This window comes from Xenopus tropicalis, chromosome 1 (assembly GCF_000004195.4).
Source record: "Xenopus tropicalis strain Nigerian chromosome 1, UCB_Xtro_10.0, whole genome shotgun sequence".
NCBI lineage: Eukaryota > Metazoa > Chordata > Amphibia > Anura > Pipidae > Xenopus > Xenopus tropicalis.
Window position 1 is genome coordinate 112,121,036 of NC_030677.2, and position 27,556 is coordinate 112,148,591.

The following is a 27,556-nucleotide window of genomic DNA, read 5'->3' on the forward strand; positions in this document are numbered from 1 at the left end:
CTGAATGTGTATGGCCACCTAAAACTAGCATTTCAGTTTAAGGGGGCACAGCAAGCACAAACCGTGTTTGTATGCAAAAAAAACCCTAAGCCTTTCAAGATTAATTTTGGCAAGAATATTGACTCGACCACCTGACTATCTGGGTTTCCTTTCAGTCTCTGGAATCATTTGTCTGATTTCTACATAAGTAAAAAATTAGGGGTATATTTTCCTCTTTAACTTCAGGTGAATTTCCTTTTTAACCCCTCAGCAACTAGTAATTACAAGAATACCACAAAATATCCCTCTCAATTCTAGCGTATAATCAGTGTAGTCCTATGCAGACAATTCTTTACAATTACTATCATTGGTAAAAAGCCAGTTGGAAAGCCAATTTAACATTACTTTGGTATAGGGTCCATATGTTTGCTTTTGAGGATGCTCTCAGGAAGGAATATATATTAGGGTTGGACTTTTCAGATTTTATGCCTGTGTATAATCTATTTGTGATAAATGTCCAGGTTGTTGTATAACTTTCTGTCTACAATCTTGATTTGTTGTCAGTCACAAATGAAAATGTTATTTTGGACGATAGTGTCCCCTTAAAGAGATTTTGTGCCAATTTTCGAGGCACTTTAATCATGTTGCAAAAAGAAAAATGGGCCTCTGTTCTTTTCAAATGCAGAACAAATGGAAATGTATTTAAAAAGAGGATGATGATCTCTGTTTCTGAGCATAAACTGAAAAACAAGCGTCTTCATTTCCAATTTTTTTTTCCAAGTGTGCTTTGTTTTCTAAACAGATCATTTTATAACATATTTTTCCCCAAAGCACTTGCGTAGCACAAAGCAACCAATGTCTTTAACTAATGTGACTGTGCTTTTAGAAGGGTGTAGACAAACAAAAATTAATAAAAGCTCTTGCTGTCCTTTAGGGTCTACTCTAGTAAATGAACACCACATGATTAAAGAGGAACTCTGGCTGCCAAACCAAAATTTGTTACCCCACACAACACAGAAACACTTAATATATTTATGACAAGATGACTATAATCTGTTCCGTCAAAAAGTATGAAAAAATATCATTTTTATGTGCTGGAATCCGGCTGCACAACAGTTCTTCTCTTTCTTTCATTTGAAATCCTGGCAAAGGAGCAGGGACTAAAACATTGATGTTACAAATTTATAAAAACTTATTCACAGCTTACAGGCAACATGCAGGAACTACATAAACCACAATGCCTCACACTATGATGTTACTTTCCTTATTGACATGACGTGAGCAGGGAATTGTGGGATTTGGAGGACGCAGATATTGGCCAGGCAGGTCTGTCAGCTGGCACCACACATGGCTTGTATAAGGCTACCTTAAAGGAATAAGGCTAGCCATATTCTAAATTTCCCAGGGTTCCACAACCACTTGACCTGTGCTCTGATAAACTTCAGTCACACTTTACTGCTGTGCTGCAAGTTGGAGTGGTATCATCTCCCCTCCCAGCAGCCGATCAGCAGAACAATCGGAAGGTAGCCAGAAAGCAGCTCCCAGTTGATATCAGAATAGCACTCAGTAGTAAGAAACTCCTTCAGTTACATGGGAGTAGGAGAAACAATAGGTTACCTGACAGCAGTGTAGCAATGTGTAGAGCTGGCTTCTTCTGAAAGCTCAGACTCATGCACAATGCTCTGAGATGGCTGCCTACACACCAATATTACAACTAATACATTTGTTGGTTTAAGAATAACATTTGAAATGATAGCGTGAACTATTCGCTATGTAAACAGTGTAATTTACACTATGACAGTATCCCTTTAACCTTGCCACTTAATGTGTGATGGCTGGTTAATGCTTTTCTCTTGAATTCCATTCATATTTTATGACATGCATGAAGTGATTTATTTTTCTATGCAGTTTTTATTGCTATTGTAATTTGGCTCTGCTAGCTGTACTTGGAGGGTATGTATAAAGTAAAATATTCCCTGTGTTTATTTGATTTTATTTAGTATATTTTCCGTTCTACAGACAATGAATAATGAGGTCACAGCCTGTTTTGCTAAGAACATTTCCTTCTCCATAGTTGCTTCTATTCATTGTGTATTAATGTACCAGTGTAAGCTGTTGTTTATTGTAATAGAATATTAACATCTATTTATAACAACCAGCCGAGGCCTTTAGCAGCCCCCTTGCTGTTAAAGGCCAGGGCAGGCCGAAGAGACCAGAGAACCCATTTTATATTTTTTTTATATGTTTGAGGTTGGTAAAGAAATGTTTTGGTTTGGTTAAAGGTGTAATACTTGATTCGTTTTTCATAGCTTTAAGCCATCGGAAAATAAAAGGTAATTGAATCACTTATATACATATTTTACCATATAGTGTTTGCAATCCAAGACTTCCTACACCAAACAATAGCACAGGAGTGTTGGGGAGTATCATATTTAATTCTTTCTGTTTCATACTGACAGGTCTGCCACTTGCTTTATTCTCTTTTTTTTTTTTTCTCAACACCCTGTTTTCTCTGTCCCTTTTCTCAGCTCTCATGTTTTCTCTCCCCTTCTCTCCTTTCACATTTCTTTTACCCACCGCATGCTGGATCTGACACACCCTTAGATTACAGCTTTTCTGTTGCTTTCCTTCTATCCCAATTACAGAGCTTGCAAAACCACAACCAGGCCAATTCAGCAAAAATAGCCTGTGTGCCTCCTACACTGGATACATGCGGAGGCACTTCAATAATGGTGTGCAAGCAAATCAAAACTCCTGATCATTGTGTCAGTTAACCTATTCAATGGCATATTTGTTACTCTGTACATCTTTAAAGTATGTATTCAGTATTGCTGTTCTTTGCAAGAATACTATTATTTTAAAGGAACAGTAACACCAAAAAATGAAAGTGTATAAAAGTAACTAAAATATAATGTGCTGCTGCCTTGCACTGGTAAAAGGTGTGTGTTTACTTCAGAAAGTCTACTATAATTTATATAAATAAGCTGCTATGTAGCCATGGAGGCAGCCATTCAAAGGAGAAAAGGCACAGGCAGATAACAGATAAAACACTATTGTATTCTACAGAACTTGTCTGTTATCTGCTATGTAACCTGTGCCTTTTCTCCTTTTTTCCAGCTTGAATGGCTGCCCCCATGACTACACAGCAGCTTATTATACAAATTATAGTAGAGTTACTGTAGCAAACACACCAGTTTTACCAGTGCAGGGCAACAGTGCATTATATTTTTATTACTTTAAAGCTCTTTCATTTTTTGGTGTTACTGTTCCTTTAAAGAGATGACATTACAGCCCTAGTGGGCTCATGATTAGTGACTTTTGGGGGTATCAGACAGACCCCAGAAAGTGTTGGTGTTCATTGTGAGAGGTTGTAAAATAACATAAAACAGTCACATGCTGAACAGCCCAAAACCCCTTGGGTGAGGTGGCTTTAGGCCAGTGAATGACTAAATAAAAAGGCTGATAAAACCAATAAAAGCGTTTTTTTCATTGATTAATTTGAGCAACTTTTTCTTACTTTGCGACAAATTTTATGCAACAAAAAACTCTCACTCACATGCTCAGTTCACTTTGAGCAGCTGTTGAGAAGCTGAGCTTAGGGGTCATTGCAAATTATCAAGCAGAAAATTAGATTTGTCTGTCATAAGCTGATGCTACAGGACTGATTATTAAATTCTGATGCTAGCTGCACTGGTTTCTGAGCTGCCATGTAGTAATTTTCTGTATTAATTACCAATCAGCCTTATGTTTTGACATTTATATGTCGATCCCTAAGGGCAGGGGTACACAGGGATATTAATCGTCCCTTAGTTGTCTGAAGTTTCCTCTGCGGGACATCGCAGCGACGAGTATGCTATACCACCGGTGATTTACATTCTAGCCAGTGAGATGGCATTGCAGGGAGATTAGTCGCCTGCGACAACAGAGATTTGTCGCAGCATGACTAATCTCCCATGTACCCCTGCCCTAAAGCTCAGGTAAGCGACTGCAGCACAGATTATGCGCAGTGAATCAGCAGAAAAGAAGATGGGGAGCTACTGGGGCATCTTTGAAGGCACAGATCTTTCCTGCTAAAGGGTTGTGGTTGCCTTGGACTGGTACAAAAGCCCAAAACATAAGGTACAGGTATTGGACTCCTTATCCAGAAAGTTCTGAATTACGGAAATGCCATCTCCCATAGACTCCATTTTAATCAAATAATTCTAATTTTTAAAAATGGTTTCCTTTTTCTTTGTAATAAAATTTTTTTTTTTTTTAGCAGACTTAAGGTAGGAGATCTGTATTACAGAAAGACCCCTTATCCGTAATAATGGGTCTCATACCTGTACACCATTTCTGCAATACTTTTGTTAGGCTTTAGTTCTCCTTTAATACTCTGAGCCAAGGGAATACTGTTATGTGATGAGCTGAGTCCACTTAAGCTGATTGCAGATTTGTTGCCCTTTAGGAGAAAATATAGACCCCCTGTATGACTGAATTACACACAATTTTTACCTGTTATTTATGTATATACACTATGGGAAAACTCATAACCACATATGAAAAACTGACTGAACCTTTTTAGTAGACCCACAGTAGTAACTGTAACCAGACACTTCCTTTAGATTCTGATCTATGTATCTTGTATAGCTGAGTAATTTAAGCCCACTTCTCCTTGCATTAGTGCATTGTTTTGTGAGTTTCACCTGGAACTGTTCTTCTTTCTTCCTGTTCATTTTGGGTCCATCACCAATATTTTGCAGCAAACATTACCCCCCTCCCCGCTCAGACACATTTTTGTGGCAAACTCACACCGGTGCGAGCATCCAGGGGTCACCCTCCGCACCCCCTGTAGTTACGCCACTGATGTTTACTATCTTAAACTATGTTAATGTATGTTCTCTTACGTTTCACAATCAAGTTGCATTTGCCAGATTGTCTTCAGTATCAACTTAAAGGACATGTAAACCCCACACACAAAAATTAATCAGTGAACAGCCTCTTTGAAATCTTTCAATACCTGCCACTCTGGTTGTCCAGAGGTTAATAGTAAGGCTGCAACATTTCCTTAATCACTTAGATTTCCTTCTTCTCCTGTAACTCTCTCACCCCCCCCCCCCCCTTGGGAATTTGCTTTGATTCCAGGCTTGCCAGACATGCTCAGTTGTACTAAGCTCAGATTACTAAACACGCCCTCCAGTCTAGCAGCCAGTGAAGAGATGGCATTGCTGGTTCCTATAGAAACTCAGCTCCAGCTGTCTGCTTCAATTTTTCTCCTAACCTCTTCTAAACTCAGCTCAAGCAAAGCAGAACTTTTATCAGAGACAGTTCTGCCTGTGGTGAGCCTGTATTCTTGATGAAATGTATGCTGAATAAGGGTCTGTGTGTGTAGGCTGTTTGCAGGTTTAAATGTACCTGATTATGTATCAGAGGAAAAATGGCCACCAGGTGAAAGCTAATGATGATGGAAAATGTAATGGTGCTAGCAAACGGAGGGGATATATGCAGTACAAATAATGCCATTTGGGTGGGGGAGACATGCCCAACTGATATACATTGTAGGCAAATGTAGGCTTTACATGTTCTTTAAAGATAGATGGAGTAGTATTTTCTTGTGGAATCATCTGATACACAATATAATTTAAATTAACCTGGTCTGTCTGTCTATTAATCATTAACACTGTAAACTCTACTCTATATATTATTATATAGTGATAAGTTCTACAGTGGAAAAAAACTCCTATTTGTAACCTTCCCAAGGAAAAATGTCACCCTTCTTTTCTCTATATCACTGGGCCCCTGTTGTCTAAGAGTTTTAGTTTCTGTTTCATGAGCATTACTCCAATTTACTTGAGGTTTATCTTAGTGCACTTTGGCACACTAAACAGAGCAACCTGATGTGGTTTTCTTTATCCAAAACTTCTATATGCTACTCCAAATACAACTGAAACATTGAAGTACATTTAATTTTAAAATATATACAGAAAATCAGATGGGGCAAAAAATGTCATGGCACAGTGTATTAAACATTTTAACAGAGGTAGGATTTACTAAAAGCTTAAAGATTTGATTGATTTTGATCCATCTCACTTGCATTTTATCTCTGAAAGTCTACACAGTCTTCATTTGTGCCGCGACAACAGCCTGTGTTCATACAAGGAGTGGACTTTGGTGCAGAAAGGTGATAGTATGCACATTCGCTTGTACACCCAGGCCGATGCTGTGCCTGAAAGTGTACCTATGCCACTGAGCACATGGGAGTGGATTGCTTTTCTCCACCTGCATTGATACCTGCCTAATGTATCATTAGCTTAAGTTGTTACACAGTACACAAATTTTGTGCAACACATATTCTATTCGTACACAATTTACTATTGGCTTGGGCACACCACGCTTCTCTTTACGTACAGCCATTGGTTAGTTATGTACTCTACTTTTGACGGGGACCGTTAGAACACATCCACCCCACATTTGAAACAGGAACAGGGACCAGAGTACCTATAGGAAACTCCAATAAATGGGCCATTTTTAAAGATAATGATTATTTTTAGCCCAGACTGAAACCAGCACCATATATTTTTACGTATTATTTCCTACAGGATTGGGGTATTTTCAATTATGCTATATGTCTCCTTTAATTTCTAAAACAATTTGACTTGGCTTTCATTCTGTTTGGAAAGTCTGCATGTGAAATTATTTAATTGCATCACTGAAAAGGAATTGTTTGGATAAAATGAGATTTGTAAGAGAACAAATAGGAGTTCCTGTATTTATGACTGCAGAAATATAATTTGCCAGCCACGTTTATGTCTGTTCTTTCCCAGATGCTCTAAATCATGAGGGCCACAAACTGATGTCATGCTGGTCTCACCACATGAATTCGCTATTTGACATTTAGATATGTAGAAAAATGATGTGCATTTTTAACATTGCCTTTATGTATAAAGTCGTATAAAGAGAAACAGCAACAGTATTTTAAAATGTTATATAAAAGTACAAAAAGCTTATACATATATGGGCAGATTCCATGCTATTTTTACTCAATGCCGATGTCTTAAATAAGTGTAACAGAACTGTATGCAGTCTTGCTGACTGGGCAGCCTTTTTTCCAACAAAGACCCAGCATAATTCTTGTAAGCATAACTTCCCTTTAAGTGAAAGTATGTTGTGACTGATAAGAACCTGCATAATCATACTCGTCTGCAAATTTCCTTCCTATTGTAAAACCTCACTCTTTTTAAAGGGAAAATATACCACCCTTTTTGACGTGAGCTCATTCAGCTTGGCTTTTGTAGAAAAGGTGCATAAATGCTCCAAACTTTCAAATAAATATTTGAAATATATTTTTATTTTTATAGAGACATAACTGATTACACAGATTAAAAGGGAATTATAGTCTCCCAGGACCAGTTTCCAACCCCTCCAAAGAGGGAGTCAATCTATCTTCTCTGTTTCCTTGTTCCATTGTGAAGTGAGGGAACTTGAGGAACTTCTGAGACTTGAGACCCCTGATTGGTAGAAAATCTGTGTACCACCCGCTATGTAAATCAGAGAGACTTTAACTCCCAGGATCCATCACGTCATAATGGAACAAGGCCTGAGGGGCTTAGGAGTAACATGGCTTCCTTTCAATTTGTAGAATCATGTGAGGCAGATTAATTAAGATTTACATTTTTCTGATTTTAATTTTCATTCAACTTCAGATAAATGTATTTCCACAAATGTCAAAAATGTATGAAAAAATCTGAACTGAAAAAGCATGTGTGGGAAGAAATTGCAGGAAAAGTCCCAAAAACTGCAACTTTTTTGACTTCTGGCTTGATAACCATGAATTTTTCGTCTTGTTGCACAAAAGCCAGTGTCAAAAAGCCTCTAATGATTTAAAGCAAAGAAAGATCTTCCAGGGAAGGGATGGGACATCTGCCATTGACATCTACATGATATAGACAGGTTTTAGAATGGAGTATTTTTGTAATAGGAATTGTCTCTGTTTTGTTGCATAATAAATCTCACACTCAATCAAACTAACTTTTTTTCCTGCATCTTGTTTGAGTTTTAGCGCCAAAAAATCTGAATCATGGAAAGAAAATTCAGAATGTTAGTGAACGGCCCCCATAGTGTTTATGAACCTTTTATATATGTTGTATATTTTGTATATATGTATTGTATGTATATATATATATATATATATATATATATATATATATATATATATATATATATATATATATATATATATATATTTGTATATATCTTGTGTAATGGACTAAAATTTTTTTTATATTTTCCCTTTAAACAAACAACTTTTTCATCTTAACTTTTACTGATTTAAAATGTATTTAAATTGCCATTAAATAGTTACTGCATGCCCAGTAATGACCTTTTAAAAGAATTATTCACCTTTCAGACCCTTTTTTCAGTTTCACCAACAGTAAAGACTTTTTTTAAGGAGAACTTACAAAAGAATTAGGGCAGAAATCTTGTACGTTATGTTTTGGGGTTCTGTACCAGCCCAAGGCAACCACAGCCCTTTAGCAGGAAAGATCCATGCCTCCAAAGGTGCCTCAGTAGCCCCCATCTCCTTTTCTGCTTATTCAATGCACATGCTCTGTGCTGCTTTAACTTACTGAGCTTAGGGGCTGACTCAAAGTACACTGCATAAATAGAATATCAATATAACAGTAAAAGGCTTGTTAGTAATTCATTCAGATTCAAATTACATGACAAATCTTAAAGGAGAAGGAGAGGTAAAAACTAAGTAAGCTTTATCAGAAAGGTCTATGTAAATACAGCCATAATCACTCACAGAAATGCTGAACTGAGTTTTCTGTCAAAAGAAACAGGATTTGTTGTCTTTGTTTTCCTGTGCCAGAGACACGCAGCTCTCTCCTCTCTTCCTCTCTCTTGCTCCCCCTACCCTCAAGTATGCCAAAAACTCACTCCGCCCCCCCCCCTAGGAATGTGTGACCTGAGCCAATCAGCAGGAAGCTTCCTCGTAGTCTTACGCACTTGGTGCAGGAGTGAGGCATTATTGGAACTTTCTTTACAGAGCTCAGCGTTTTGTTTTGGGTTTTTTTCCTATGAGGCTTCTGATCATCTGAACGGGTGAAATATGGGGAGACTTAAGGGCACTATCGAGACAACTGAAGGTATGCCTGCAGCTTGAGATTAACTAGTCTTTCCTTCTCCTTTAAACCATGACAATTGCATTAGAATTGAATAATCAGCCCTGTAGCATCAGCTTATATGACAGACAAACCTCATTTTCTGCTTTGAATGACCCCTAAGGTCAGCTTCTCAACAGCTGCTCAGAGCACACTGAGCATGTACACTGTCCCAGACAGTTCTAACAGGATCTAAGGTGAAGAGCACCTGTGACAACTCTAAAGACCTATATCATTATTGCAATAGAGATGAAACTTTAAACCTGTGCAGCAAGTGTAATATATAAAATATGGCATTTCTAGCCATATTCATTGCTGGGGGGTGGGTGGTTACAGACTTTGTAATTTTTACAATTCTAATTATTATTAGTTGATAAAAGATGTTTATCTTTGACTTTGCCAAAATTGTGTTATAATTGATACAATAGTGGTTACCATTCTACAGATGCTGCTGTAATAAGTAACAGTAGTAAAATGTAACAGTGTAATAGTCTGCAGTTTGATTACTGAGTTTCCAGACTGGATCAACAGAGACTGGAGCATTTAGAAAAACAGTCAAAAATAAAAAAAATAGAAAGCAACTGAAAAAGTCTTTATTCTTGGTATATTATCTGAAAGCACCTGAACTGAAAAAAGGGTTTGAAGGTGGACAACATGTCTAAGTATATAACTGTGTAAATGTGACATATTCCTTTTAAATAAAACCAGGAGACATTAGCACACATTTACCAGTAGGAATTGGGTACTTTGTCACACTGACACGGACTGTCTTGCTTATCATTTTTGTGACCATATGTGTCTCATGCATGTAATGGAAAGTGATGGCAAACATTGTATGTGTCTCAGTATTTTTTCTGTGTGTATTCCCTTAACAGAATTCAGATTCCCGTGTCTGAAACCTTTTGTCTTCAGCAAAGCAGACTATGAGGCAAAGGCACTCCATATAACCTCAAGAAAAAATTATGGTGGCAGAGTGATAGGAATTGTTTAATAAATCTTCAAATGGCATGACACACATAAGCTAACAGAGTCCTAATATTATGGGAGTTAGTGGATCATGTTTGTCATAAGCACAGTCATTCACAAGTAGAATAGGATCAAATTATATCATGATCTTGATTTGTATTCATTTTTAAAATGTTAAAATTCACATCCTTAAGTAATATGTGAAGCAACTGAAGTTGCAGTGTTTTAAAGAGTAGAGCAGTGGGTTCAATGTAACTTCCCCTCCTCCTGGGTGTCTTACATTAGTATAGAAGGTTCTGTTACATACCAGACAGATGATTTCACAAAAAACTTGGGACCATCTTCTGAAACACATAAACAGTACATGAAATTGCTACATTTTTTTTTTTTTACCAGCTGTCTCTAAACTGCAACTCCTTACATTATCCACTAGCAAGTTGTAGAAATATTACTGTATCATGCTTAATGTTATTTTAGGATGAACACTCCCTTTAATGAGGTAGAATAACTAATTGCTTCAGTTAAACATTACACTGGGTGAATCCCCCAACCCATCCTCTAAATAGCCCATTATTCAAACTCACCAGTTAGGGAGTGGTGGCAGACAGACCACAAAGCGGCACTGTAATTACTTTCTGCCCTATAACAGGAAGTAAGGACAATGCTAGCCTACACTGACCCAGGGCTCAACACCTAGGGGGAGATTTGTTAGGACGCAAACGCTCTGAGTGTTTCAAAACGCTCCAAGTGTATTTTCGCCGAATTTTTCACGCTTGCACAACTTTTTCATACGCTTGCGTGACTTTTTCGTACACTTGCACGAAAAATTCGGAAAGGTTCTGCCGCTGTTTACAATAGTTCAGTACGAAAATTTTGTGACTTTCGGATCGCCAATATGATATTATCATGACTAATATGATTTTTTCGTAACCATTATCGTGATAATTGCGATCTTCAGAAATTATCGTATCCAATCAGAATTTTTCCCATTCAGGATTCGAACTCGTGTTTTAATGAATCGACCCCTTAGTGGCTGATTTTTTTTTCTTACGTACCTTAGTGCTTTTGCTATTCTTCTAGGGTGTTAATAAAGGAGCCTTTCTATCTTACCTACAAATTTATGCAGTTACTACTATGTTGTGGGATTGCTCTTGGTCCTTGTATGAGCAAAAGGAAATTGAACTGATTGGGTAATACCAGCCCACCACTCAATGACAGACTTGAGGCCCATATAGTGTAAAACCTACATATGTGCCTAATGAGTAATGTTTTTTTGGGAGGTCAACTTTGGGACTACTGAGGCTGAGCTGCTGAATCAAGTAAACTGTGTAATCTTGTATGTGTGGCAAGCTTTACAACATATATTTAAAGAGGAAGTCAATTAACTTTAATAATAAGATAGTAGCAAAGTAAAGCATTTTAGAACTGATTTTAAATGTACTTACAAGTTTGGAGGTGTGTCAAAGAAAATAGATGTATCCTGGTACAAAACTAGTACTTATCTGTAATTGGATGTCAGGCCACTTTTTCTTTTAAATTAAAATTTATTGATTTTTAATAACTACCATGAGTTTGATGAGAGGCTTCACAGTAGCAATTTAGCATAGTAGAATAGTTCTCACATTCTTACTATAGCATGATTTGTGGTAAGAGCATCATCCAGAAATCCAACCAGACATAGATCAAATGTAAGAATTGGGCATGATTGACAGCTGGGATTTTTAAATGCCTTTATAATGGGTTTGGATGTGTTCATATAAAAATGAATTTGGGTTTCTTCTTTGATTTGAAAAGTTTTTTATTATACAGCTTTTTATGTCTGGGTGACAGGTCCACTTTAAAAGAATTGGGGATCAACACAAGCATCATAAAATTTCATGGAGGTGCCAAATAATGGCTAAGATTGGCCATTAGGTAGCTTCAATGCATACTAGGCTTTATTTGGTAGTAAGTCTTGTTTTTATTCAACCAAAAGTTGCCACCAAGTCAGGAATTCAAAAATAACTACCTGGTTTGGGGGCACTGAGGGCAATATCCAAGGGGTTGGTGAGCAACATGTTGCTCATGAGCCACTGGTTGGGGATCACTACCCTGGGCAGACACATGGGCAGTAGAGTGAAAAAGACAACTTTCTGTATTGGCTTTTGGGCATTTTACTGTACTGCACATGTGCACTGGTGTAAAGAAGTAAAAGAAGATCATTCCATTGTAGGGATGCACCAAACCCACTTTTTTGGGTTTGGCCGAACCCCCAAACCCACCCAGCAGGATTCGGCCAAAGCCCGAACCGAATCCTAATAAGCATATGTTGATTAGGACCAGAAGCAGCGCGGTGAAATTTTTTTTTCTGCAGCCAATTTAACCCTTTCCGAATTCTAATTAGCATATGCTAATTAGGATTCACATTCAATTCAGCCGGGCCCGCAGATCCAGCCGAAACCAAATCCTTAAAAAAACGCCGGGATTCTGTCGAATCCGGGATTCAGTGCATCCCTACTCCATGGTGCTCACACTAAATTACCCTGGGCCAGTACAGTTTTCTGCTAACAGCAGCACTTGCCTTGGGTGTCAGATAAGTGATTATAATCACTGGGGGGTGCCTAACATTCAGCAACCCCCAGTCATTTAACCTTTGCTTCTACTTTAAAACAACAGGCAAAAAGTATATTTGACACAAGCCCTATGAGTTATACTGATATTGACCAAGGGGGTATACTGCGCCTTAAAATGCTACAAAAAAGTATCTGAAAGGTCCTCATAGACCTGCATTTGCCCAATTGGATTTGTAACTAAAAATCTCTACTGCAAATCTGTCTACTGCATGGCATGCAGAATCTAAGAGTATTTGTTTAGAAAATAGTCATACATTCTGTAATGGAGAAGAAACTTGCCTGCGGCAAGTACATAACTACCTCAGCTCACAAAAGGAAATGTACACAAAAGCAATAATGTGTGGAAAAACTTTCATATTTTGCAGAAAACTATTCCTGTAAGTATGCTGATAAATAAAATGCAGCCAAAACACTTATTTAGAATTATGAGGATTTAAATGGTCTTAGCTCTTTATGTGGCTTTTTGACTTAATGTTTGTCCTAGTAACATACCTAGTAACATACATACTGCAAACGCAGGAAGGAGGGGGGGGGGGACGTGGCCCAGGCAGAGATATTCGGGCAAGGCTATATGCAATACGCTGCACTTGCAATGATTTTTGTGTTGCCACTTATTTGACCAGCCTCCATTGATGGCCTGTGGCTACAGTCAGACAAATGCCACACCCAACAACAACAAGCACATATTTTGAGGGAATGTTGCCTACAGTGTTCAATAGTTAGTCTCTCTGGTGACTCATGCCCATGTAGCTGCAGCCCTGCCAAGCATTTTCAGCGTCCTGAAAGTGCCACGCTTGACATAAGGCAAAGCTTTTTAACATTCTACTATATTGTGCAGTAGTAGATTATCAGCAATTGCAGAAGGGGTAGCAGAAAAACGTATGTTTACTTTTTTTCTTAGTTTTGGTTTTTGCATACTTTTTCGTTAAAGGAACAGTAACATTAAAAAATTAAAGTGTTTAAAAGTAATTAAAATATAATGTGCTGTTGTTCTGCAAAAAAATGGTGTTTTTGCTACAGAAATCTTCTATATAAATAAGCTGCTGTGTAGCCATGGGGGCAGCCATTCAAGCTGGAAAAAAAGGAGAAAAGGCACAGGTTACATAGCAGATAACTAGTAGATAAGCCCCATATAATGGGGGTTTGTCTTTTATCTGCTAAGTAACCTGTGCCTTTTCTCCTTTGAATGGCTGCCCCCATGGCTACACAGCAGCTAACTTATATAAACTATAGTAGTCTTTCTGAGGCAAACACACCAGTTGTACCAGTGCAGGGCAACAGTACATTATATTGTAATTACTTTTATACACTTTCATTTTTTGGGGTACTGTTCCTTTAAGGGGCCAGTTTACCTTTTAAAATTAACTTTTAACTTGATATAGTCAGTGATATTCTAAGACAGCTTTAAGTTCGGCTTCTTTTCATTTTTTTGTTTTTTAGTTTAATTATTTTACTTGTTCACATTTGCAACTTGGATTTGTTGAGTTCCTCCACTCTGCAACTGTACCTCCATCAACACAGAAGAGAACAGCTCATATAGTAAATTAAATACTGAAGATATAAATTAGACATTACTGACATAAAATTAGAGCAAACTGATAAGGCACTTTTGTGTGGAAATACAAAAGATAGTGTTATCTTCTGATAAAATACTGTATATTTGCCCTGATCTATAATTCTGATCTATTTTTTAGCCAGTAGAAAGTCACTGAAAGCTGCCAGTAACTCTAGCAATATAACATACAGTGCTCCCAACACCTTTTATTCAATCAAGGATCTCTACCTCTGTCTGTCCCTTTATCGCATTTCTAACCCCACTCACTTGCATGCTGACTGTATATTTTTTATTTTCATTTATTTATGGGAAAATAGGAACATGATTTTATTTTTCAATTCAAATCTGGTCCTGGTCAGTTTTAAATTGAAGGGGTAATAAGTAAAATGGGTTCTGTAAAACATATTTATTTTTATCATTGAAATTATCTTTTAGTACTGCCCATAGTTTGGGTTCATTGGGTGAGAGGTAGCAAAGGTTTATATTTTTAGTTTTGTTATTATTAATTGTTCAGCCTGAAAGCCAAACACCTTGGTCAGGGCAAGTGCCCAGTTGGCTTGTTTGTGTTAGTAGCCTTGTCCTCCACTCACAAAAGGTTGAACTAGCAGTGAATGGGTGGGGCATTATCTGTCGTAACTGGGTATCATGGTCAGCATCAAACACAGAAGGGGTAGTGACAAGAGGCCTGCCCACAGCTCATTCAAAAAAAAAAGTACAAGAACAAGAAGCCTCTTTTCAGACTCTCATTAGAACACTGCTTTAATTTTTCTCTGTATATATAGAAAATACTTAAGGACATGTAAACCCACACACACAAATTTGATCAGTAAACAGCTTGTTTGAAATCTGTAAATACCGCGACTCCTATTGTTCACAGGTTAATAGTAAGGCTGCACAGGGCCGGCGGGGCATCGGGAAAAACCCTGGTGCGACCCATCGCCCCAGACCCAATCCCCACTGGGCCCTGCACCCCCCCAGTCCGACCCTGAGGCTGCAGAATCCCCTTAATCACTTGGGATTCCTTCCTGTGACCCACTTGGCCCTCTTCCTTAGGAACTGACTTTGGTTCTTGGCTTACTGAGCATGCTCAGTTTGTCTAAACTCAGATTACCAAACACACCCTCCAGTCTAGCAGCTAAGATGCTACTGTTGGTTTGCGTAGAAAATCTGCTCTAGCTCTGCACTGTGCTGGAGAAACATTTTTTTTTCTCCTTACCACCTCTCCAGAGCTCAAGTTTAATAGTTACAGTGCTCAATCCAAGCAGGGCTTTTTATCAAAGTAAATTCTGCCCGTGTTAGCCTGCATTCCTCATTACCTGAACTTTAAAGTGCACATGTGCTGTTTGCAGATGTAAATTTCACTGAAGATTTGTGAGAGGGAAAATGGCCGCCAGATGAAAGCTGCTATGTGTTAGGAAAATGGGATAGTGCTGGCGAGCAGAGAGGGATATATGCAATACAAATGTGTGGTTTGCGTGGTGGTGATGTGCCCAACTTATATACACAGTAGGAAAACATAGGGTTTGCATGTCCTTTAATGCCATTTTGTTTAAAACACAAAAAACGTTTTGTTATGTTTTCCATTTGACTGTTCTAATTTACTTCTTCCATTCTGTTCTAGGCCTTTGGGAATGCCAAAACTGCACATAACAACAACTCCAGCCGCTTCGGGAAATTCATTCAAGTGAATTATTTAGAGAGTGGCATTGTACGGGGGTAAGTAGCTAACTAGGCATTAGACTAAATGTTCATAATTATAAACATGAAAGTTTATAAAGTATTACACATTAAAATAAAACAATACTGCAGGTAATACATATGATTAGCTAAGCTGCAGTATGAATAATCTTCAAGACTACTGTGGCTTGAAGATTACTACATATTATGTAGTATGTAAAAGTCTACTATTGTTTAAAATATATGTTAACAAGAGTGAAATCCTTCCTTCTGCATTGTAATACTTGTTACGAGAGGGTGTTTATAACAGAGGTTGTCGCTTCTCCTACTTCTCTCCTAGAGCCGTTGTGGAAAAGTACCTTCTTGAAAAATCTCGGCTTGTATCTCAGGAAAAGAATGAAAGGTGAGGACCACAGATGTCCACTGCTCAATCAGTAGATGGATAAATATTTGAATTTAAAACTTATTTGCTTATTTGGAATTAGTACAGGGATATGCATATTCCTGTTAAGGCAATAACTTTCGTGGGATTAAAATGCTCTTCCATGCAAGCAGCCCTTTTCCATTTGTCTGAAAGGAAAATGTGCTACCAGGCAGAAATGATCTGAGAACACAGAATAAGCCTTGTGGTTGCTATCAAAACACAGCTGCTTACCTTAGATCATTTTCATTTCACCAACAACCACGATCAAAGTGCTGCCACAGATAGCAGCCCCTGTATAATGAACTTCTATTTCAAGTCGTGTTGTGGTAGGGTCAGGGCAGAAGTGGCACTAGGTTAGGTAAAAATGAGATCCATTAGTACTTTATGAGCAAATTTGTTTTGTTAAAAGAATAGTTATTTTATATACTGTTTAAAATATATCCTGCAGTTTTGACCATTTTCTCCCAAAATCCTTACATATTACAATTCAGGTACAATAATCTATATGGGATTTTTTATTATTATTAGGTTGTGCAAAATATGCACTGCAGGGTGGCTCTGAGCAAGTAATAAATAGTTTATCATACACATTTTTATACCTACTATTATCTGACAACAGTGATACCTTGATATTGAGTGTCTCTACTGCTGCAAATAAGAAAAAAATGTGCCTAAGTTAAACTTCAAATACATTTATAGATAACACATACAGTATTGGGGTCTTGGTAAGCCTATTTTTAATTTAATGGGGTCTTGGGAAGCCTATTTTTGATTTAATGAAAATGCTAACTGCCTCACAACCACTTACTACCCTTATACATGTCCCTAACCTTTTTTCTGTTCCTGCATGTCCCTGAACTCACCTTTTTATTCCTCCACAGAAATTACCATGTTTTCTATTATCTTCTTCTGGGTGCTTCTGAGGAGGAGAGGAAAGAGTTCAAACTCAAGCAACCTGAAGACTATTTCTACCTCAACCAGGTAATAACAGGAGCTCTACTTGCAAGATTCAAAGTAAAGGTGTACCATTTTGTAGAAACATATAGGTATTTAAGTACCTTTAATTACAGTGTTTCAATAAAGGATCTGTTTAATGTAATGTACATTTTTTGAAAGCAGTATTGTGCCTTAAAGGAGAAGGAAAGACAAAGTCACTTGGGGGTGCCAAAATGTTAGGCACCTTTTACCCCAGGCTGGTGCCCCTATTAGGAGAGAAAAGCACCAGCCTTGGGTAGCTGCCAGCGCTTCCTCGTTCCACTCTCGCCGCACGCGCATGCGCAGTAGAGTGAAAAGCCGAGCTTTAACAGAGAAGTCGGCTTTTCACTCTACTGCGCATGCGATTGTCCGGAACATTCGGCAGCAGCGCGAGTAGGAAGGAGGAAGCGCTCTCTACTGGTACCCCGGGCTGGTGCTGTTTTCTCCTAACAGGGGCACCAGCCCGGGGTACAAGGTAGGCAATTTAAGTCACTTGGGGGTGCCTAACATTTTGGCACCCCCAAGTGACTTTGCCTTTCCTTCTCCTTTAAAAAAGCGTGTGTGGTGAATTAAACGGATTACCTGTACTTTATGCGCATTGAAAACACTGGTAGAAAATGACTGTGTTATTTTGGAAAGGAGAATAACATTGTAAAGAAAATGGGCTTTTTTGCTTAATATTTATGGCCCCCAATATTTTTTAAGGGTAATAGCACACAAGTATTGTTTCAGGCCCTACCTGCAGGTGTTGCATTCTAGCCCAGAAATGGTCCTTCAAAAAGTAACATTACGGTCAACTGACAAGTGCTTTTCTGGCTATACAAGTATTTTTTTTCCGTTGATTGCAGTTTTAATTTAAACAGTATAATGCACAAGTGCCCTTGCTCTTCTGAAATGGTACATTTATGAGCATATTTATTATACAGATATGGGATCCTTTATCCAGAAAGCTCCAAATAACGGGAAGGCAATCTCCCAGAGACTCTATTATAAGATGATTTTTTAGTAGACTTGTGGTATGGAGAGCCAGATAACGGAAAGGCCCTTTACCCGGAAAACCCAAGGTCCCAAGCATTCTGGATAACAGGTCCCATATCTGTAGTTTGTAAGCCAACATCACCGGTGATGTTTCTCATTGCAACCAATAAGCAATTAGATTTGAACTGTCACCTACAAGTAAGAAAACAAAAGCCAAGATCTGATTTTGTTGCTTTATGTAACATCACGTGGCATACACTATAATAAGTATGCCACGTAGAGTAAATAATGTAAAACACCTTTCTTATAAAATATAGGAAAACCATTTTGTATTTTTAACCTTTAGAACAACTTTAAGGTGGAGGAAGGAGAGGATCTGCGACATGATTTTGAGCGACTGAAGCAAGCAATGGAGATGGTAGGGTTCTATCCAGCCACAAAGAAACAGTGAGTACCTGAAACATCATTAATTTCTTCCAGTAAAATTACTAGGTTCATTGGAATATAGGATTCCAGAAGTCTTTATTTATTGTTTCCTTCTTTAGAATATTTTCAGTGCTATCAGCAATCCTTTACCTGGGAAATGTGACTTACAAAAAGAAGTCTTCTGGAAGGGATGAGGGATTGGATGTCGGACCTCCAGAGGTTTTAGACACACTGTCTCAGATTCTTCAGGTATAATTTTTTCTCTGGTATTTAAGAGTAAATGCATTCTTCCTCATCTAAGATTCATGGTGCAGGTGTTTCATTACTCTTCTTGACAATAAGTTGTTACAAAATACTGTGGAATCTAGTAAAGCCTGTTAGAAATGTGACTGGTTTTCAGATATTGTATTAGCAACTTATTCCCCAAGATGAGGGACTTCTTTTTTGGAGAGTTGGTTACCATAATAATATGAACTTATGTTTAATTCACCAATTTTCCCTTAGAATTTGGTGCAAGATTATTCGTGTCTACACATAACACTCCATGCACCATAAGACTATTGTAGGTTATTATTAAGATTTATGTATAAAGCGCCAACATATTCCGCAGCACTGTACAATAAGTGGGTTTCATACATCGGACATACAGAGTAACAAATAAAGCAATCAATAACCGATACAAGAGGTGAAGAGAGTCCTGCCCAAAAGAGCTTACAATCTACAAGGAGAAAGGGCAGTTCGTTATATACAATAAATGTGTCTGTCTGTTACCTATCTTTGTGGGGGTTCATATGTAGTAATAATCTTGTGTGTTTGACAGCAATCAGATTTGTATCTTCATTTTTTTAACCCTGTTTTCTGATAAGAATTCCGTGATGTGATGTATCCTAACCAAAATAAATGTTTGACCATTTCACCCTGATAATATACTTTTTTTGCATGAGTCCTTGTCTCTTGGAACTACTAGACTGAGAACTTCAGAGGTTGTTTCTTTTAGAAGAAAGTGTTAAATCCTGCATCTTTCTATGCTATATTCACACTCAAGGGAGTCCTAGGTCTGTTGCTTAATTCACTCAAGGTTCAGGTTTCAGGATTGTACAGCAGTGACTGCAGCATGGCCTGTTTTGCTTGGGATACTTTAGAAACCATCAAAGATGTGTTTGAGATGCCCCCCACTCAGTTATATGGAAAAAGGAAAAAGCTTCTCTATTATATATCTTCTCATTTTCCATAATCTGGTTTATATTACATTGGCTACTGTCTTTGATTTGATTGCAGACATTATTAGTTTTTTTAACTTGAAAAATATCTCCTGTTACAAAATGATCTGCACTTTCAACCATGGTAATGACATCAAAGTATTTAATGGCTTTTAGAACCTTTCTGAGGTAAACACTTTTTCTGGCAGTGTACAAAAAGGATCTGGTGTAAATAAGGGTGAAGACACACAGAGCTACTTGGTAGCAGCTACTTGTTATGATTGCTAAATGTAAGAAAATACCCTGCCATAGACAGTACTGAGAATTTCCTCTGCTAAAACACACATATAGACAGTAATCAGTTAATGATCAGCATTGTCTATTTTTGTAGCTGTAACAAGTATCTGATACTAATAGCTCTGCGTGTCTTCACCCTAAATTAGATGTTATCTAGTTTAACGCTATTAGATTTTTGTAGTGTTGGTGTGAAATATGTATAAATGTATTGTGCAGTATGGTATAAGGACATGATCGCTACCAATTTCAGAGAGTTATTATGAATTCATAATTCATTTAGTAGCTCTGACAAGTAGGTGCTACTAGTAGCTCTGTGTGTCTTCACCCTTAAACAGCAGTTGCAAAGAGAATTAATTTATCAGTCCCTATGGCAGGCCCCATATCTTGCTTTCTACACAAGTGCTCAGTGCCTCAGCCATAAGGCACCATGTCTGGGAAGATCAGATATGTTCAAGTATAGCATTTTTCGGTTTAAAGCCTTGTGCAAAGTGGAATTTTCCCCCATCAGCCCTGAGGTCAAAGATTAGATCTTATAGAAACAGCTTGTGTAGTTTGTTACAGAGCTTCACGTGGTCTTTGGTTGCCAAGGTATTTCTCCTTTCTTGTATATCTCAACAAATCAAATTAATATAATTTGGTTGCATGCTCAAACTGATGGAATGGAAGTTTGGTCAAAATCATTTCACTTTTTTTCCTAAGTATGATGAGAGTAAAGAGAAACAATTTTGGTTGTTTACTCTCTTGGTTGTGGTTATTTCTGAATTATGACTATATACTTCCTTCATTGCAATGTCACTAACACCATTTGTGTTTTGTTTACAACCAACAGGTAAAAAGGGAGATGCTGGTGGAAGCACTGACCAAAAGAAAAACTGTTACTGTAAATGAGAAGCTAATATTACCATACAGCCTCAATGAGGTGAGCCTTATCCGACAAATAGTTACAAGAATTCGTTAACCTTGCCTTGTTTAGAAGATGAAAAAATGGGAAATGGTTACTTATGGCATTGGAGAATGTAGCTGTTCCCTTTTCTTTTTGCAGGCTATCACTGCACGAGATTCGATGGCAAAATCTCTTTACAGTGCCTTGTTTGATTGGATTGTTCTACGAATTAACCATGCTTTGCTTAATAGAAAGGATGTAGAGGAATCCGTAAATGTGAGTATAAACATGGTTAACCTGATGTTGTTATTGCTGAATTATACGTGTATGAATGTAACTTCATTTAATATGTTCTATTTGATACACAGTAATGTACAATTTAACAATGTAGAAAAGTACATACAGGGAGGACAATCATTATAATATATAAATCATTTACAAAGTTTAAGGGCTATATGGTAGTAAACACATTTGCCGCGTATGCCATCCCACCGGCGATTTACATTTTCGCCGGTGGGATGGCAATCCGGGGAGATTAGTCGCCCGCGAACAGGGAGATTTGTCGCGGGCGACTAAGCTCCCCGAGTGCCAGAGCCCTAAAAAAAAACCACGCTATGTTTGTATTTGATGCTTAATAGACCAAGATAAGTTGTGTTGTTGTTAGGGTATTCTCTTTCACAGCCTATAAAGTCAGTGTCCTAATGGCATGCTTAACAGTGATGAAAACCATGACTGCTGGCACTTAATGTCATTGACAGCAAAGGCAACAAACCAAGTATGGGTTTTGGTTTTTAAAATTCGACTATATGAGCACTGACATGGTCATGGGGCAGTTGTAACATTTTGTTTGCCACCATTGGGGTAAACACCACGTGTGACATTAGTCGAACTGTTTTAAAACGGAAGCTGTTCTTTTAATGATGTGGTTTGACTAATGTTGCTGCCTGCCGCGTTTTCAGAAACTTTTTATGAAGACAACCAATCTGTTCAAGAATCTGAATTTATCATGAGGTTTGTGGGCATGTCAAGGAGCCAAAACTTCTATGTGGAGGAAGTGTTAGATTTGCTTGCGTTGTGATTGCACACTCTGTCACTGTTACATATAGCATGTAAATTTGGTTCTACATGTAAATAACAGTTGGCATTGTATTACCAGCACTGCTTAAGTTAAGGTCTTTAGAAAATAAATAAAGGGCAAAAAAATGTGACTAACTGATTAATGTGCACAGATTTTTGAACATTGAGTAAACTGATGTTGGCGTTCATCATTTTTCATTAAAAGCATTAAATGCCTTTAAAGTTGATGAAATCAGATGCAGTGGACATGCAGTAAAAAAGGGCATAAAAATCTTTCCCACAGCTACCTTATACTTTTACTTGCACTGATGTATGTTTGTCCAGCTCTATGCGTGTCAAAAAAATGTTTACTAAAAGCACTGTGAGCTTTTTTAAATCTGTTTTTCTACTTAAAAATCAGTAGTGTGACACAGCTTTTTTTCCCCTGAGCCTCTGCTGCATTTTTATGCCACCTAGGGAGTCTCTGCATTTCTAAATTCCTGTTTTGGATTTTGTACACCCACATTTCTTTGCCCTTCGTTCCAGTATTTCTCTGAAACACTAATACATTCAGGATTCCCTTGTACATTGAAAAAGTTCACAGTGTGTTAACTGTATACTTGATTATGCAACCCAGCTTTTAACCCCTGCAGTTTATCACATGGTTTATTTGTTGCACATTTTTTTTAGTGTGTATGCATAAAAGTGAATGTGCATGTTTTCTATCATATATTTATTCAAACACACACACATATATATGTGTGTGTGTATCTCATGTAATTGATTTCTTGTTTTGCCTGTTCGCAGTGCTTATCGATTGGAGTCCTTGATATTTTTGGATTTGAAGACTTCGAGAACAATAGTTTTGAACAATTCTGTATTAATTATGCAAATGAACAACTACAGTACTACTTTAACCAGCACATTTTCAAACTAGAGCAGGTGAGTAAGACAAAACCAATAGGCAGTCATTTTTGTCTAATACGGTTTTTCAATTATTAGATTAGTTCTAATTTGCATTAGTTTAGTACAGTGCTGTCCAACTTATTACATGTAGTTGAGGCAATTATTTCTCATTAAAGTGCTTTGGAGGGCCAGATTCAATTAAAATGATGATGTCATACCGCTTATGGAGCTTATGAGCTGGTCTAGTATATTGTATTAATTTAATTTTATGCCAGTTTTTTTTTCTTTTCAATAAGAGCAGCTTAACAAGTTTTTATATGTTCAACTATAAATCAAGGATGATGTGAAAGTATATTTAGCAAAGTTCCCTCAAACTTTTACTTAATGGAAAAATTGAGATAATGATTCCATCAAAGTGATTATTCAAATAACAATATTGCTGTTTGTTGTAAATTACAGTTGTACTCATAACTAAAACTGTAGTCCAATGGGGTTTGTCAATCTGACATGTCTGATTGACTTAACTGGTTGAAATGCTTATTTGTACAAAACTTTTGAACTTTTTTTGCGGCAAAACATGTGTTTTATTTCCAAAGCCTTGTACATGTGTCCTTTCTTTCATAACAGGAAGAGTATAAGGGTGAAGGAATTACTTGGCACAATATAGATTACACAGATAATGTGGGCTGCATTCAACTGATCAGCAAAAAACCAACTGGACTCTTCTACTTGTTGGATGAGGAAAGCAAGTAGGTCCTGTATAAAGAGAGATTGAGACTCCCTCTATATAATTTTTAACTTGAGTGTTTTCCTTTATTTTAAGGTGAATGACTTAGTTACTTTTGGCATTTATACTTACCAGCTGGAGCTACCATATTGCTTGCCTTGATGTAGTAATTCATACTAGCATCATGTTAGATAGAATTAGATAGAAAATGTTTTCATTTATTCTATCTGTCTATACACACAAATATTCAATAAGGCAAACAAGTATATTTTTGCTGCTTCTATGGGCTATTGTGGGCTTTTCTGACTGCTGCTGCCATATAATGGAAAACAGCCGAAGACAAAACACCAATTGACATTGTTCCTAATGGTTGTTAATGAAAAGCACCCTATTGCGCTGACGTCCTGTCACTACTCTATGTGCTCCACTGCTCCAAGCTATTTTCCACCACATAGCAGTAGTGGATAACCCACCTTCTGTGGCAAGAGCCTAATGAAAAAGCAAATTTACCTTTCAAAAGGTTTACTTTATGTGCAAAGAATTAAGCCAGATTAAACTGGTTTAATGTTTTCAGTGGTCTCTACTGCATAAAACAAAAGTAGAGATATTTTTCAGGGGAAAAAATGCCAAGTATTGCCTCTGAGGAAATGTGAACAAATAACTGTAATTATGCCATATGCAGGTGATTGCTTGCCTCAGTAGGTAGATATATAAATTTGAAACAATTGAGCAATTTCCCTTGTGCCTTAAAAACAACAATAGTTATACGCTCTTCTGAAAACAGTAGCTTGCGTTTCTATTTTCCCTTGGGAAAGTCAGGAAACCACAAGAAAATGCCCTGCTTGTATACATACTACTTCATAGTAGATCAATTTAATTTTAGAGGCATTTTTTTTTTAATGCATTATGATGTACAGTCTTATTATTATTAAGAAGTAACATTGTGATACCTTGCTCTTGCAGTTTTCCACATGCCACAAATCGTACATTGCTTGCTAAGTTTAAGCAACAGCACGAGGGAAACAAATATTTTGTAGCCACACCAGTTATGGAGCCTGCCTTTATCATTCGTCACTTTGCTGGGAAGGTTAAGTACCAAATCAAGGTGAGTGTGATGTTATAGCTTAGTCTCTTGACTAATAAGTACTCTGTCACATAGCAGCTCTGATTTATTTATGTATTTATTTATTTTACTTAGGACAAATAATTTAAACAATTGTTTCTCTGTTCTAGATCATGGAACAAGCTAAAGCATTGAAAGAAATTGATAAAGAGAAATCATGCATATCTGTTTTGCCTTAAGGTGGCCATACACATTACGACCCTCTAATTTGAGGACGTTGACAAATGAGCAGATCTTCTCCTGATATGCCCACCTAAGGTGGGCAATATTGGACTAATTTGATCGTTTGGCCCTGGGGCCAAACAATCGAATCAAAATGGCAGGTATAGGGGCCATCTCACCGAGAACCGCATCAAAGAGCCAATGCGGTCCCTGATCCAATGGGGAAAGTCAAACCTGCCTAATCAAGATCAGGCCAATTTTAAGCCAGATATCTGGTAGGCCTGTCAGGCAGATAAGCTTGTGAATCTGAATATGTCTGAAGGACATAGATCGGCAGCTGAAATCTCCCTGTGTATGGCCACCTTTAGACAAATTTACATTTTTATGGTTGAGTTTGCCTTATTTTCTGCTATTTGTATTCTTATTATTTTTTTTTCACATCTAGAAACATGCTATAAGTTCCTGACTTACAGAATGTAAATAGAACATATGTTTATGTTAACAGCATAAAATTGTGTTTTTACAATGTAATCTGCTTCCCTAACACATCTGATGCAGGATTTTCGTGAGAAAAACACAGACTATATGAGGCCGGACATTGTGGCTCTCTTGAGAAGCAGTGACAGTGGGTACATTCGAGAGCTTATAGGGATGGATCCAGTGTCCGTTTTCCGCTGGGCTGTACTACGAGCAGCCATCCGTTCTATGGCTGTGCTTAATGAGGCTGCAAGGCAGCGAGCAGAAAGAACAGCAGGTGTGTCATCTCTTTGAAGAGAAGCCCAATAGCAAATCAACTGTTTCTGGGATTTAAAATGTGAAATTTTTGCCCACCAGTTATTTTTCTTTTTAAGGCTGACTGAACTAAATATCTGTAGTTTGTGTTTTATACTTAATGCATTGCCTGCTTTGTGCTCCTTACTTGTGCATCAGTTAAAAGGGTATCAGTCTGCCTTATTGGTACATTGTAATGGTTAGCATGAGTTATTATTATTATTTATATAGAGCCATCAATTTACATAGTGCTTTACTGGATTGAGGGGTACAAAAGACATAACGGTTAACATGTACATATTAACAATTCACAAAAATGGTTTGCGGTTACATTGGATGAGGATCGGAGACACTAGGGGGAAGGCCCTGCTCGCATGAGCTTATATTCTAAAAGGGAGGGGTGAGACATAAGGTCAGGGTAACTAGCATGGCGTTGGCGTTCATGTACGTGTAAAGTGACAGTAAGTGCGGAGTGAGAGGGAAAAACCAGTGGTTAGTTAATGTTTGGGGGTTAAGTTATAGGCTTGAGTGAAAAGGTGAGTTTTAAGAGACCGTTTAAAGGCTTGGAGAGTCTGGCAGTGCCTAATGGGACAGGGAATGGTGTTCCAGAGGATGGATGCAGCACGTGAGAAGTCCTGGATGCGAAAGTGAGAGGAGGTGATGAGTGAGGAGGAGAGAAGGTGGTCATGTGTAGAGCGAAGGTTACGTCTGGGGGTGTACTTGGGGATTATGATGGTTAAATAGAGTGGTGAGTTAGACACATTCACTGAAGAAAGATTCACTGGCCTGTTTTTGATACAAATTCCCTTTGCCCTCACTTTCACAGGTGTAAACCGAACAGTAGCTAAGATCCCCATGGGGGAGCTCCAGAGGTCAAACAACCCCATGGAGAAACTTTATCGGTGAGTAGCTGCTATACATTGTATAACTCATTAGGCTGTCTTTATAAACATGAGTAAATTGAGTGTGTACATGACAGAGTGCATGTGTGTATATACAGTCATGGCCGAAATTGTTGGCACCCCAGACATTTTTCCAGAAAATCAAGTATTTCTCACAGAAAAGTATTGCAGTAACACATGTTTTGCTATACACATGTTTATTCCCTTTGTGTGTATTGGAACAGAACAAAAAAGGGAAGAAAAAAAGCAAATTGGACATAATGTCACACAAAACTCCAAAAAAGGACTGGACAAAATTATTGGCACCCTTTCAAAATTGTGGATAAATAAGATTGTTTCAAACGTGATCCTCCTTTAAACTCACCTGGGGCAAGTAACAGGTGTGGGCAATATAAAAATCTCACCTAAAAGCAGATAAAAAGGAGAGAAATTCACTTAGTCTTTGCACTGTGTGTCTGTGTGTGCCACACTAAGCATGGACAACAGAAAGGGGAGAAGAGAACTGTCTGAGGAGTTGAGAACCAAAATTGTGGAAAAATTTCAACAATCTCAAGGTTACAAGTCTATCTCCAGAGAGCTACATTCGCCTTTGTCCACAGTGCGCAACATTATCAAGAATTTGCAACCCATGGCACTGTAGCTAATCTTCCTGGGTGTGGAAGGAAGAGAAAAATTGGTGAAAGGTGGGTAGTCCGGATGGTGGATGAGCAGCCCCAAACAAGTTCCAAAGAAATTCAAGCTGTCTTGCAGGCTCAGGGAGCATCAGTGTCAGCGCCAACTATCCGTCGACATTTA

The 27,556-nt window shown here is 37.8% G+C and overlaps 1 protein-coding gene across 7 annotated transcripts in view; it reads left to right on the forward strand.

Annotated features, from left to right (window-relative positions):
- Window positions 1–27,556, forward strand: part of myo9b (myosin IXB) — a 90,242-nt gene that overhangs the window by 21,429 nt on the left and 41,257 nt on the right. For all 7 annotated transcript variants that reach the window (XM_018097654.2, XM_018097651.2, XM_018097636.2 and 4 more), the window contains exons 3-14: window positions 15,877–15,971; window positions 16,273–16,335; window positions 17,238–17,337; window positions 18,656–18,756; window positions 18,855–18,984; window positions 21,061–21,150; window positions 21,274–21,390; window positions 22,978–23,112; window positions 23,704–23,825; window positions 24,767–24,908; window positions 25,647–25,842; window positions 26,686–26,761. In XM_018097654.2, coding sequence (XP_017953143.1) covers window positions 15,877–15,971; window positions 16,273–16,335; window positions 17,238–17,337; window positions 18,656–18,756; window positions 18,855–18,984; window positions 21,061–21,150; window positions 21,274–21,390; window positions 22,978–23,112; window positions 23,704–23,825; window positions 24,767–24,908; window positions 25,647–25,842; window positions 26,686–26,761 — 1,367 coding nt within the window. The remainder of the gene's footprint in view (window positions 1–15,876; window positions 15,972–16,272; window positions 16,336–17,237; window positions 17,338–18,655; window positions 18,757–18,854; window positions 18,985–21,060; window positions 21,151–21,273; window positions 21,391–22,977; window positions 23,113–23,703; window positions 23,826–24,766; window positions 24,909–25,646; window positions 25,843–26,685; window positions 26,762–27,556) is intronic.